This window comes from Arachis ipaensis, chromosome B07 (assembly GCF_000816755.2).
Source record: "Arachis ipaensis cultivar K30076 chromosome B07, Araip1.1, whole genome shotgun sequence".
NCBI classification, from domain to species: domain Eukaryota; kingdom Viridiplantae; phylum Streptophyta; class Magnoliopsida; order Fabales; family Fabaceae; genus Arachis; species Arachis ipaensis.
The window spans coordinates 64,996,601-65,010,253 of record NC_029791.2 but is presented as its reverse complement, the minus strand read 5'-3'; the positions used below and the strand labels follow the sequence as shown (position 1 = coordinate 65,010,253).

The window sequence follows — 13,653 nt, the reverse complement described above, 5'->3', positions numbered from 1 at the left end:
CTACTATTCAAAAATCAGCCTCACATAATTTCAATTATTTTAGAGTTACTTATTCATTATCAAAGTTACAATTTTATCTTTCATAAAAATCAAATTTTAAGAAAACAATTCAATAACCAAGCTTCAATCATTTACAATCCTCAAAATTAATTCTAATTAATCATAAATCAACATTAACAATAATCACAACCTCATCAAACAACCAGTTCATTAACGACCAGTCACACATTTATATATTCAGTAAACTTCATAGGCATTCAAGGTTTAAAATATTTAATTTAATAAAATATCCCCTACCTCGACTCGTCAAAAATCAAAAGCTATATAACGCATCAAAGACCCCTTTTTCTCGACCCGCAACAGCGGCAACCATCAAACACCACATGCAGTCACAGTAACTTCGACCCTGAGACATTAACGTCACGAAAACCTCAACAAACTATAACAAAACACTAATGGCTAGGGCTTCAAGGCAAGAACAGCTTACTGTACCGAGCAAGAACCAAGAATGAAGCAGCCGCAGCTCTAGCGGTGAACTCTAGCGGCGTAAACGCTTCTCCCGGCGACCATGCACGGCAGCAACGGCGGCAGAACCACCTCGCGTTGCCTTCTCTCTCTCTCTCTCTCTCTCTCTGCAACTCCTTCTCTCTCTTCACACACGTTCTATCTCTCTCTCTTCATGACGGGTCCTCCTTGGGGTGGCTCCATGACAGCTCGCAGCGGCGGTGTGACAGTAACAGCTCCATGGAGGTCTGGCCGCGATGGCGGCACATGCAGCACAAGTTCCTCTCCCTTGGTGCATCCCTGGTTCGCGTCTCTTCCCTTCGACAATGACAGCGTGGCTGATGATGATGGCTTTATGGACGGCGACTTGGCAGCGGTGGCGGCGGAACTTCGATGACGGCAAGGCAGTGAGCTAGACGGCAGCTGGGGTGGCTGGGCGGCGAGTTCGGTGGCGGATCGACAGCAGGGCACAGCGACAGTTCCCTCTCTCTTTTCCCCCCTTCCCCTCTCCTTTCTTCCTTACTTCTAATCCCTTTTTTTCTTTCTTTCTTCGATGGGTAAGGGTTTTTTGGGGGGTGAATGGCCGCTGTAGGGTTAAATTAGGGTTAGGATTTCAATTTGGAGTTTTTTTTTTGTAGTTTAGGTAATTTTTAATAAGATTAGGAATAATAGAGTAATTAAAAACTAATTTTAATCCAACACTAATATTTATACAAATACTATTTAATTATCAACTTACAAATTTATTTTTAAATAAATATTCTAATTCAATAATTAGAGATAATCAAATTAATTTTCTTTAAAATCATAAAATAAAGTTAAAAATCTAATTATTTAACTTAAAGCATATAAAATTTATTATTCAACTACTAAAGTTTTAAATCATAAATAAAAAATTACTTAATTTATATATAATATTTCTTAAAATATAATCTTAATTAAATATAATAAATCATAAATAATTTATTATTTAATTTTCAAAAATCCGGGGTCTTACAGCGGGCATCATCCTAGTCAATGACAAAGGGACTCAAATAGAGCTTTCCCTGAAGTTTGAATTTCCTGCTTCCAATAATCAAGCCGAGTATGAAGCCATGATTGCAGGCTTGAAACTCGCCAAAGAAGTCGGAGCCAACAAAGTGGTGGTCTTCAGTAATTCTTAAATAGTGACTTCCTAGATCAATGGAGAATACCAAGCAAAAGACTCCAACATGAAGAGATACTTGGAGAAAACACTTGAGCAAGTTCAGTAATTTCTTGAGACCGAGATCCAGTATATAACTCGGGAATTTAACAGTAGGGCAGATGCTCTTTCTAAATTGGCAAGTACCAAATCAGGAGGAAATAACAGAAGTCTGATACAAGAAACTCTCAAAGAGCCCTCAATTATCAAGTCGGATAACAAGTCGGACATTCTACCTGTCTCTGGCTTAAACCTCGGATGGATGACTCCCTTTATCGAATATCTAAAATTTGACATCCTTTCCGAGGAGTAGAAGGAGGCCAAGAAAATTTGGAGGGAAGCACAAAACTACTCTCTAGTACAAAACTTCCTCTACAGAAGAGGGGTGTCCACACCCTTGTTAAAATTTGTTCCGACTTGCAGAACCAAAGAAGTCTTGGAAGACGTGCATAATGGCATCTGTGGAAACCATCTCGGAGCTTGGTCCTTAGCTAGAAAAGTGGTCTGAGCCGGATTCTTCTGGCCGACCTTGCAAAGCAACATGACCGACTTTGTCAGAAAATGTCCACCTTGTCAGATGCATGCCAATTTCCACATTGCTCCCCCGAAGACCTCATTAGCGTGACCTCCCCATGGCCTTTTGCGAAATGGGGGGTTGGACCTACTCGAACCTTTTTTGCAAGCCCCTGAATAGGTTAAGTACCTTATTGTGGGAGTGAATTACTTCACCAAATGGATAGAAGTAGAACAACTAGCTACTATCACAGCTCAAAGAAGTTGGAAGTTCCTGTACAAGAATATCATTACTCAGTTCAGAGTTCCTCACTCTATTACCGTAGATAATGGTACTCAGTTCACCGACTCTACATTCAAGAGCTTAGTAGCTAGTATGAAGATCAAGTATCAGTTCACATCAGTGGAACATCCCCAAGCTAATGGACAAGTCGAAGCAGCCAATAAAGTTATATTAGCTAGACTGAAGAAAGGGTTGCAAGATGCAAAGGGAGCTTGGATAGAGGAACTCCCGCAAGTGTTATGGGCTTACCGAACAACTCCTCATTCCACGAATGGGGAAACACTCTTCCGACTTACATATGGGATAGAAGCCATGATCCTTATCGAGGTTAACGAGCAAAGTCCAAGAGTAAGATTCTATGACGAGGTCGGGAATGTCCAAGCCCAAAGAGAAGAGCTTGAACTCCTCCCTGAAATTCGAGAATAAGCCTAGATAAGAAAAGCAGCGCTAAAGCAACCAGATACAATAAAAAGGCCATATGAAGAAACTTCGCCACAAGCGACCTAGTCCTGATAAGAAATGACATTGGGGTAAATAAGTCGGGCGAAGGGAAGCTCGCTGCTACGTGGAAGCGACCTTTCAAGATAACTGAAGTCTTGGAAAAATGCTACTACAAAGTGTCCGACTTGAATGGAGCCAAGCTCCCAAGGTTATGGCACGCATGCAACTTGAAAAGATATTATAGCTAGAAGCGCGCCTCACTTCCTGATGTACTCTTTTTCCCGACTTCATGGTTTTTTCCCGAGAAGAATTTTCCTAGAGGGGATTTTAACGAGGCATCAAAGCGGGGACTAGGGGCAAGAAAGTTATCACCCTTAATAGAAAAGCATTTTTTATTTCACTCTTCATTAATAAAAACATCTTTTTTTAATTCCATTATTGTTTCTACGATACACACCGACTTAAGCTCGAAAAAGCGCGTAAATCTGTTGCCCGACCTATATGGTCGGCTAGATAAAGTAACGAGGTACAAGTCGGTGCAAAGAGGTTGTAAATGACGATCATATAAGATCGGTCAACATGACTTACGACTTACGACTTACAAGTCAAAAAGTATTCGAGAAACATAAAATGAATCGCAAAAATAACCTAAGTCATAATAACAGCCCAACAACAGATGAGTTGTCCGATTTACGCAATGGAAAACAATTATCTTGAAATCCTAACACGAAAGGAAATTCAAATATATAAACCTTTTAAGGTAGTTATAACAAACTCCACATCAAAAGGAAAAGTTGTTAAATCCTATCAAAAGGACCAATATCCACGAGTAATAGCAAATGCGAAAACCAAAAAGTAGTTAACATCCTTTAAAAGGAACAGAGTTAATAAACGTACACAAAAGTGTACATAAAAAACATACAAATAAGAAATTTTTATAAAAGGTCCCACAAGCCGGGCTTTAATAAAAACACTAAACACGGCCAAAGACTAGATTTTGATCGTCAGCCGCAGAGGAACCGGGTTCAGTAGAGGAAGTCAGAAGAGTCTCCTCGATTGGAACGGCTTTTGGCTGAGGAGAAGAACTCGGCACTGCCTCCTCGACAGAACGGCCTCTGGTGGAGGAGACTCCACCAGATGCTACCCCGCAGTCTTCAGGTCAGATTCGCTAACATCACCTTCTCAGGGAGGAGGGACAATCTTCCCATCAACCACGATCATGTCTAGGTTGAGAGGGGACAAGTCCAAGTCGGGAGCAATAACCCGAATTTGATTCTTCAAATTTTCAAACACCTCTTTCGTCCCCTCAGCAAGCGACTCCTCTAAGTCGGCATAATCATGTTTAAGTCGCTTTACCTCCTCCTTCAGATCCAAGTTCTTCCCATAAACTCGGACATAGTTCTCTTCGGCCTTCTTCATTAACCCCTCGGCCATAGCACAAGAGGCCGCAGATTTTTTCTCGTTCTCCTGAGTTTTAAAGAGACCGGACTCCAGTTTCAACTTCTCCCCCTCCAACTCCTTTTTTGCCTCCTGAAGAGAAGCCACCTCGACTTGTAAGATCTCCAAAAAATGCTGAGTAACATTCAGAGGAATCCTCTCTAACTCTTTCAGTAAGGTAGAGCATACCCCAACTGTTCGGATCCCACCTCGGATCAAGACCTGGAGGTGGTTTTTGATAGAAACATCATCCATAGCAATGAAGCTATGAGGAAGGATGTATTTCTGACAAAATCTCACACCATCAAACCTAGTATCATAAATGTTGGGGCCGCCAGACTATGAAGTCTTTCTCTTCTTAGAACTCGGCTTCGAAAAGGGGGGAACAGGAGGGGTAGAAACAGGAGGAGGATGACGAGGAGGAAGAGGGTTTACCGACTTATTTTGAGAGGAGGTACCCGAATCAGACTTAGTCGGGGAGGGAGTATTCAATTTCCCAGTTCCTTGTAGCTGAGTAGCTCGAGCTCGAGCATTCCTCTTAGCCTCCTAGACTTTTTGATAAGCCTTAGAACCACTTTTCATTTTCTCTGCACGAGAACATGAAAGGATCAAGAGACAAGTCGAAATAAAAAAATAATTATTTACAAATGGCAATAAAAACTACCTAGCTTGGTACGAACATAACTCGGCGTTCCGAAGAGGAACTTCTTTGTATCAAGGTTTGGAGCCCGCCCCATGCCTTTGAGAAAAAGTCAACTATGGCCTCCTAAACCTCATCCAAATCTATTAGATTGTATTTTCCAACAGGAGCCGCCTCTACCCAATATAATTGAAGTAGGGTTCATTATTTTCATTTAGGAAAAAAGGGTGATGACCCTTAACAGCACGGACTTTAAAAAAGAAGTTCTTGAAATCATGAAATGAATAATCAAAAATGGAGAATACCTTCCGACCTTGAATAGCCCGGAAGAAAATCCATTATTGTTTATTTGAAAGGGAACTGAAGGGTTTTGTAAGATGAAATAAGAAGAGAAGATCTTCAAAGAAATCGAAAAATCGGAAAATCAAGTCACGACTAACAAGTTGATAGATTTTCAAAAACCCCCATGAGTTCAGACGAAGTTGGGAAGGAGCAACTTTACAATCAAACAGGACCTCAATTTCAAAGTCGAAAAAGGGAAGAACTACCCCTAGACAAGTGAAAAGACAATCATACATGAAGAGAAAATGGGCTCCGATATGTCAACTCGGCTAAAGCAAACTCGGTCCTCTGGGTTAGGAGCCACTATCTCATACTTCACCTCATCGTCCCTAAAACTACAAATCCTATGGTGTCTACGAAATTCATCTACGAAAACATTATCTACTACAGGAACTGCTCAAAGAACCGAAGAGTCTACCCATTTCAACAAATCCTCAAGGACCCTTGAAGACATTTTTGAGACAGTTGAACGAGACATATAGAAGAATATACCTACATTATGAAAAAAAAAATTGTCACTACCAATTGGAAACAAAGGAAACCCCCTTTTTTTACAGATCAAAGCAATCGACAAATACGGGGGGAGTATCTTTGAAAATGACATTATGTTGAAGAAAGTTACAACAAATCTCATTTAGAGGCATCTTGATACACAAAGAAGACCATGGCAGCATCACAACAACAAAAAGCAAACTAACAAAGAAAAGCAACGAATATAACGTTCATAATACTACTAGCAAGCAAAGATTCAACAAACAATGATCCCACACTCAAATAAAGGCTTTTAGGTAAGCACTAGAAGATAAAAACTAACCTCTGTTCTCCTCGAAGAAGCCAAAGGCAGATAGGGGCACAGCAGAATAGTGAACGATTCCCTTCAAAGAAAAAGTAAATGTTCTTTAGAATTCTCCAGAGAAGAAACGAAGCTCCAACACAGGAAAGGAAAAGAAAATGAAAAAAAAACTGGAAGAAGAGAGAAAAGCACGAAATGCACAGAGGAAGAAGAAACGAAAAAGAAGAGAGAAAAAGGAATACGTATTTATAAGATTCGAGGAGCAAAACCGTCAAGAGTCCTTCCCCTCATTTAAAGAACGTACACGGTTACCCATGTAACGGCACCCCACGCGTCACAAAGGAAAACCAACAGACGCAACAGTTGGCATTCAAAAATCACGTCGGGCTTCCGACTTGAGAACAGAAGCACTGAAAAACCCGACGTGATAACTCTACTTCTCGACACCGATTTGACTTCATTCATACTTGAATCCGACTTAAGCAAAGATCGGACTCAAGTAGGGGCACTGCTCATACTTGGCCCAAAACATAAGTTAGGCCCAAAAGACAACTACCACATAACCGACCTCTTGAGAGGTCGGATAGAACACTACAAGGTGATAACTCCCCTATGAAGGAGTTATAACTAACTCCTAATATCTCCCACCCACTTCCAGAAGAGAGATCTTAACAACCCCTTGATAAAGGGGCGGTTATCTACCATTAATATTGGAACTACTCCAACGGTGGTTATTGACTCATCACCTATAAATACACTGACACTCTCAGATATACTTAAATTCTAATACACTATAAACCTGCTAAGACCCTTGCTGACTTAGGCATCAAAGTATTTTGCAAGGACCACCCCATCTCTTTTCAACAACTCGGACGACGGCCGTACCACCCAGGCTAAGTCAGAAATCACCTCTCCAAAGAGCTTGGATTTCACGTTCAGGCCCAAATTCGACCCAGTTTCAGGTAACCCTTAGAACACATACTAACAACAATAGTGTAATAGAAATGGTGCTCCCCAACATAAAAAAGAACTTAGGAATTTAATGTTATGAACTTAGGAATTTAATGTTCGCCGATGGAACGACAAACTTTATGAATTTTATAAATTTCGCCGTGCCCCACCCAAACTATTTTTTTATTTTATTCGAGAAAAAATCCCTATTAGTGATAGTTAAAGCAAGCAATGGGCCTAGATATGTAATTATATGGAGTATGTAACATACTTCACTTTTCGATCATCACAAAATTATCATTACGAGATTGATTTAACATGGGAAAAACACGGAACTTACGTTGTTCAGCATGGTTGGTTCAACTACATTTTAAAGGTGTTGGAAAAATCATGAGCATTTGTAGCTCATCCAATCAATTAGAGTAACCGCTTTTGAACTTTATTAGTTAAATAATGGTCAACAACTGATACCACAACACAGCATTAACAACATCTGAATTCTGAAGAATCCCCATTGTCACTTCCACTGCAATGAATCTATTGTCTGTTGATGGATGTGTTTGTCACCAGCCGCCACGACATTAAAACCTGTGACATGCAGTTCACGAAAACCTCAAGTTGATAACAGGACTAGGAGTAGGAGGAAGCAACTGAAATAAACAAGGACATACTTGTTGCAGTTGAAAGTGGAGAAGCTTCCCAATGAAGCTTTTGTCCTTTCCAATCAGTTATGACACCTCCAGCTCCTTCAATAACAGGTATCAATGCAAGAAAATCGTATGGCTGAAACACAAAAGATCAGCAAAGATAGGTATGTAACAATCTAGTTTGAATGTGGAGGCAGAGTTGAGAAAATATAGTACCTTGAGACCGGACTCAACAACAAGATCCACAAAGCCAGAAGACAAAAGAGCATATGCATAGCAGTCACAACCATATAATGGAATCTTAACCTGCAGAATGCAAATTAAGAATATTCATCTTGGGAAAGAAAGGGAATCCAAGTAATAACGCAACAGACCTACCTTGTCCCTAACACGGAAGAATGCGTCCTCTGCATCTCCGCTGAAGAGATGCGGGCTTGTGGTATATAGGTATGCTTGAGAGAGGTTGGAGCAAGCGCGTGTGGACACATGTTTTCCATTGAGTGTAGTCGTCTCTCCGGTCATCCCGACCCATCTTTCTCTCAGGACAGGTTGATCAATGATGCCAAGGATCTAACCAAAAGGAAAGAAAACAAGATATGGTTGATGATAATGCCAATCACAATACATTGATTCATCAAATGTAAAGGAGTGAGTGATTAAAGAGTGGCGTGCATACTGGTGTACCGTTGTGCAGAAGAGCAATCAGAGTTCCAAACAGGGGTTTTCCTGAGGCAGAGGCAGAGTCAAAATGAATGGATGAAATATTTAACGAGTGAGAGGCAATGAATAATGATAGCAGTTACCAGTGATGAAGCTCTTTGTGCCATCAATAGGATCCAGGACCCAGACATAGTCAGCAGTGTCTTGTGTACACCTCCACCCCTTTTCCTCTCCATAACTGCAATTCTCAATATGCCACAAGTGAGTGAATGCAAAAGGCAACAAAGGGTAAAAGGTGGAGTTAAGACTCGACTCACATAGCATGAGAAGGGAAATTGTCTAATATGATGGAAACCATGGCCTCCTCGGCGGATTGATCTGCAATTGTTACTGGACCTGATGCAAGAACGACAATTCCAATTCACAAACAGAGAGAAAATGAAAAGCATTGGAAGGTTGGAGGGAGGCATACTGAGGTCGTCTTTCTGAATAATGTCAAATTTACTCCTGAAATACTGACGGATGACCACTCCGGCAGCATCGGCAACTTTGTTGGCCACGTCGGCAAAGAGGTTCAGGTGGGGAGGCGCGTTGGGAGTGGACGCCGCCATGGCTCTGGCTCTGGGTCTGTAAGATGCAAAATTAAAATTAGAGTGAGATTGTGGGATTGGGAATATAGTGCGGAAAACCTTGGTGCTTCATCACCAACTCTCACACTCAGCCTCACGGGTGTATTCTAACACAACCACCAAAGCATGCCACTAGCATGTAAAGACCATGTAAAGCGCTCAATATTTGCTTTTCAGGTTAAAGTGGGCCCCAACACAACAGCGTCTTCAACCACCCCTCTCAAATGCTAAATCTACTTTATATTATTCTTGAAAATTTTGCAATGTATCTACTCTATCTTAAAAATAAAAAATTCTTTTAATCCCAGTTGCTACTAGCTAACATCTTTAATTCTCAACAGACACACTTGAAGCTGATTTTAATTCTCAGCAAACAGAACTAACCGTATAGCCTGAAGCCCGCCACCGGTAAAGTGGCATAAGCTCAACGCCGACGGCGCTGCGAAGGATTGTCCATGACCAGCAGTTCTTAGGGATTCTGATGGAAGATGGGTTACTGGTTTTGCCAAAAAGGTTGGTATTTGCGACGCACTAACGGCAGACCTCATCAGTCTGGACTTGGCGTGGGAAAGGGGATTTCAAAATCTAGTGATTCTTCTGTTGTAATTCATATCATTAAGAACAGAAGGCTCCACCGTCTGGGAAGCTCCACCGCAGCCGGTTCTTGCATAGCTTGTACAGTTAAATAACGTGATTGCCGAAAGTCCGAAACCCCCTCCAATTGTATTAAAATACACTTTGGCTCATTACTGAAACGAAATTGGATTTGGCGCATTTTGGTTACAAGTTTCTTGCTCTGGCTCAATATGGTTTTTTGCCCTATTTACGCAAGGCTCACTAGAATTTTAATTTAAGAAAGAGGAAAGTTATGTCCAATGCATGTTGTCTTCTTCGTTTAATAGAGCTATTAGTAATAATATATATTATTTTCTCTTTATGTAATAGAGTTATTAGTGAAAAGAAAATAATTAATACTAAATATCTGACCAAATTGAATTTTAAAAATAGATATTTGTTTAGGATCTAGGGCAGCAACAAAGTCACAACACAGACTGCTTGAAGCAATCAAACATTGATAAGTTTGATTTTCTCTTAAGTGACATGGCACTAGATTCGATGGTCCGAGAACGTTTGGATCTCAGAACAAAATATGTTTTTTAAGTTTTTTTAATAACTGCTAAATAGTTTTTTTCTAATTTTAATTACAAATTAACCCCATATATTTTATTTAATTATAAAAACTATTTTTTCTTTTATAAATTATTATTTTATGAATCAACTATTATGTTTATTAACAATCAAAAACAAAAACAATAACGAATTAGATATTCCATTGATCGTAATAAAATTTTTGGGCATTCCAGGGTTGTGAAATCGTGTTTCATTGAAAAACAATCGATTGAATTATAACTCAATCGATTGGATTATAGTTTATCACAAAACAATCCATTGAAAATTGCAAGACAGCATAGTTTTCGCATAAATCAATCAATTGGTCATAGTATTTCAATCGATTGGACGATGAATAACATGTGGATTTTTTATAATTCAATCGATTGTTTATATCTTCCAATCGATTGAATGCTTCAAAACAATCTGAGATTCACAATTCAATCCATTGTTTTTGTTACTCAATCCATTGAATTTACCAAAACAATATGGAAGCAATGATTTATTCTTACACAAGGCATATCAATGACTTTGCTGCAATGCTCCGAGATGAAGAGGCTGCTGAAATTGCAAGTAAGATCAAAGTGGTTGATAGTGAATAGAAAAAGATTTAAATTCTAATCTTACCAAAATTACTGTGATTTTTTACGTAGAACATCCAAAGGTTGTGTTGGTGTTCTTGAACAAAGGAAGGAAGTTACACATTACACGTACGTGGGAGTTTATGTTAATGGAGAAGCAAAGTGGGGGTGATTAGCCCTGCTTCAGTGTTTAGCAAAGCTAGATTTGGTGAAGATACCATAATTGGGAATTTTGACACCTATAAATTTTACATCTTTCTGCCATAATTCTCTTTTATTTCCTTGTAGCACATCAATTTCAAAAGTGACTAGTAAAAGTATCGTATACTCTATTATCTGTCCTTGTTCCATGGCAATCTCGCTGTTTTTAAAAACAATAGAGACAAAAAAATGTGCAATCACAATCCATTCTGTGAAAAGTATGATCTTGTCTTGTTATGCAGCCGTGTAAATCACATTGTCGTGGACCCTTCAAATATTTGTGACATACAAATCATCCATTACCCATCATGTTTCTCCTTTCGAATTCAATAAACCGTATTAACTAGCAAGTACTATACTGTTACATATAATAGTGTTTTTCTCCAATAGTTTATGCGCTGTGATTTCTTTCATTATTGTACGTGCTTTTCATGAAAGTTTGATTAAAATTTACATGTAGGTGTATGGCCAGAATCTCCTAGTTTTAGAGATGAGGGCATAGGTCCCATTCCTTCAAGATGGAAGGGATCTTGTGACGGTGGTAGTCCTGACTTTCATTGCAACAAGTGAGATTTTAACTTCTTTCTTTCTCGCTTTTTATTGATACTGTTTAATGTTTATTCACTCTCTCATTTTATTCTCTCTATAAAGAACAGTACTAGAAATCTTAAAAAAATTATGCAAACACGTAAAACAGTAACAGAAATTTAATCATATCCTGATTACAGGAAGCTGATAGGAGCAAGGTACTTCAACAAAGGGTATGCTGCATATGCAGGGCCAAGTGTACTGAAGAACGGTACTCTTAACACGGTACGAGATTATGAAGGTCATGGATCACACACACTATCAACATTAGGTGGAAACTTTGTCCCCGGCGCTAACGTCTTCGGCTTTGGCAATGGAACCGCGGAAGGCGGCTCTCCTAAAGCTCGAGTGGCTTCTTACAAGGTTTGTTGGCCGCGAGTTGACGGCGGTGAGTGCTTTGATGCTGATATCATGGCGGCTTTCGACATGGCTATACATGATGGTGTGGACATTCTTTCCCTCTCTCTTGGAGGGGATCCCGTTGACTACTTTGAAGATGGTATCGCCATTGGTGCATACCATGCTTTCAGCAAGGGAATCACCGTAGTGTGCTCTGATGGCAACTCGGGACCAAAACGGGGATCTGTCTCCAACATTGCGTCTTGGATACTCACGGTAGCTTGCAAGCACCTTTCATATTATTTTGATGAATTCAATCGATTGAGTAACAAAAACAATTTATTGAATTGTGAACCTCAGGTTATTTTGAAGCATTCAATTGATTGGAAGATATAAATAATCGATTGAATTATAAAAAATTCACATGTTATTCATCGTTCAATCGATTGAAATACTATGAGCAATCGATTGATTTATGCGAAAACCATGCTGCCTTGCAATTTTCAATCGATTATTTTTTGATAAACTGTAATCCAATCGATTAAGTTATAATTCAATCGATTATTTTGATAATCCAATCAATTGGTTTTCAATGAAACACGATTTCACAGCCCCTGGACGAATGTCACGGATCAAATATAAACTTTTAATCTATTGGAATGGCCAAAAGCTTTATTATGATCAATGGAAGATCTAATTCGTTATTGTTTTTGTTTTTTATTGTTAATAAACATAATAGTTGATTCATAAAATAATAATTTATAAAAGAAAAAATAGTTTTTATAATTAAATAAAATATATGGGGTTAATTTGTAATTAAAATTAAAAAATGACTATTTAGCAATTATTAAAAAACTTAAAAAAACATATTTTGTTATGGGACCATTTAATGGTCCAAACGTTATGGGACCATCGAATCCTATGCAAGCACTCCTCTATAAAAAATTTTCAATTTATTTTACCCAAAAACACTCAACAATTTCTATGCCAAAAACATTGAACAATTTCTTTGAAAAAAAAAATAAATGGTTAAATTAGTCTTCTAAACATCATTCATTCTTTAAATTAGTCTTCGAAATATTTTTTTAATTAAATTTGTTAATAAAAAATTTTAAATTAGTCACTTTAGTCTTTTTGTCACTTTTGTTGCTAACGACTTCAAAATTTATTGATATAACACATTAAATGACACCACAATATACACTTAGTAGTTCTAATTGACGGCTAACATGATAAGTTTATGAAATCAGACCAAATTAATCTCAAATTGAGAAATTCTAATACCTCAATTTTTTTCAATTAAATTTTAATTTAATATAATTTGATAAATTTATTATGTTAATAGTTAATTAATATTCCTATATATTTGTTATAGTATTAATTAAGGTACCACATTAATAAATTTTAGCAATTTTAATAAAAAATAATAAAAAAAATTAATGCAATTAATTTAAAATTTTTAAAAAATTTATTTAATTTAAAAAATAAATAATCTTTCAGAAACGAATTTGGTCCTATATCCAAAATAAATAAAACATGTTCTCTGGCTTAAGTTTGATAGACAAAAAAAAAATATATTGCTCGAGAGTATCAGGGATTATGTAAATAATAATTAATTTTTAATGGTCACATATTTACTGAAGAAATAATCTATTTAGCTCTAGACAATCTCTTATTGTTAGTCAACAAAAAGTTAGATGGTTTAACAATATTTAGACTATTAAACAGTTTTAATAATAAAATATATTTTT

General features: G+C 38.0%; 1 protein-coding gene across 2 annotated transcripts; it reads right to left on the bottom strand.

Moving 5' to 3' along the window:
* On the bottom strand, window positions 7,371-9,736 carry LOC107609158 (bifunctional phosphatase IMPL2, chloroplastic). 2 transcript variants are annotated; one of them, XM_016311006.2, is made up of 9 exons: window positions 9,408-9,736; window positions 8,867-9,021; window positions 8,712-8,790; window positions 8,538-8,632; window positions 8,411-8,460; window positions 8,113-8,304; window positions 7,951-8,040; window positions 7,759-7,870; window positions 7,371-7,675 (listed from the first exon to the last, which is right to left on the bottom strand). In XM_016311006.2, exons 1-9 carry the CDS (start codon window positions 9,569-9,571, stop codon window positions 7,605-7,607), a joined length of 1,008 nt encoding a protein of 335 aa, XP_016166492.1. In that variant the 5' UTR covers window positions 9,572-9,736; the 3' UTR covers window positions 7,371-7,604. The 2 variants fall into 2 exon arrangements, with proteins under 2 accessions (XP_016166492.1, XP_020961607.1); XM_021105948.1 differs by having other exon boundaries at window positions 8,867-9,015; window positions 9,408-9,733.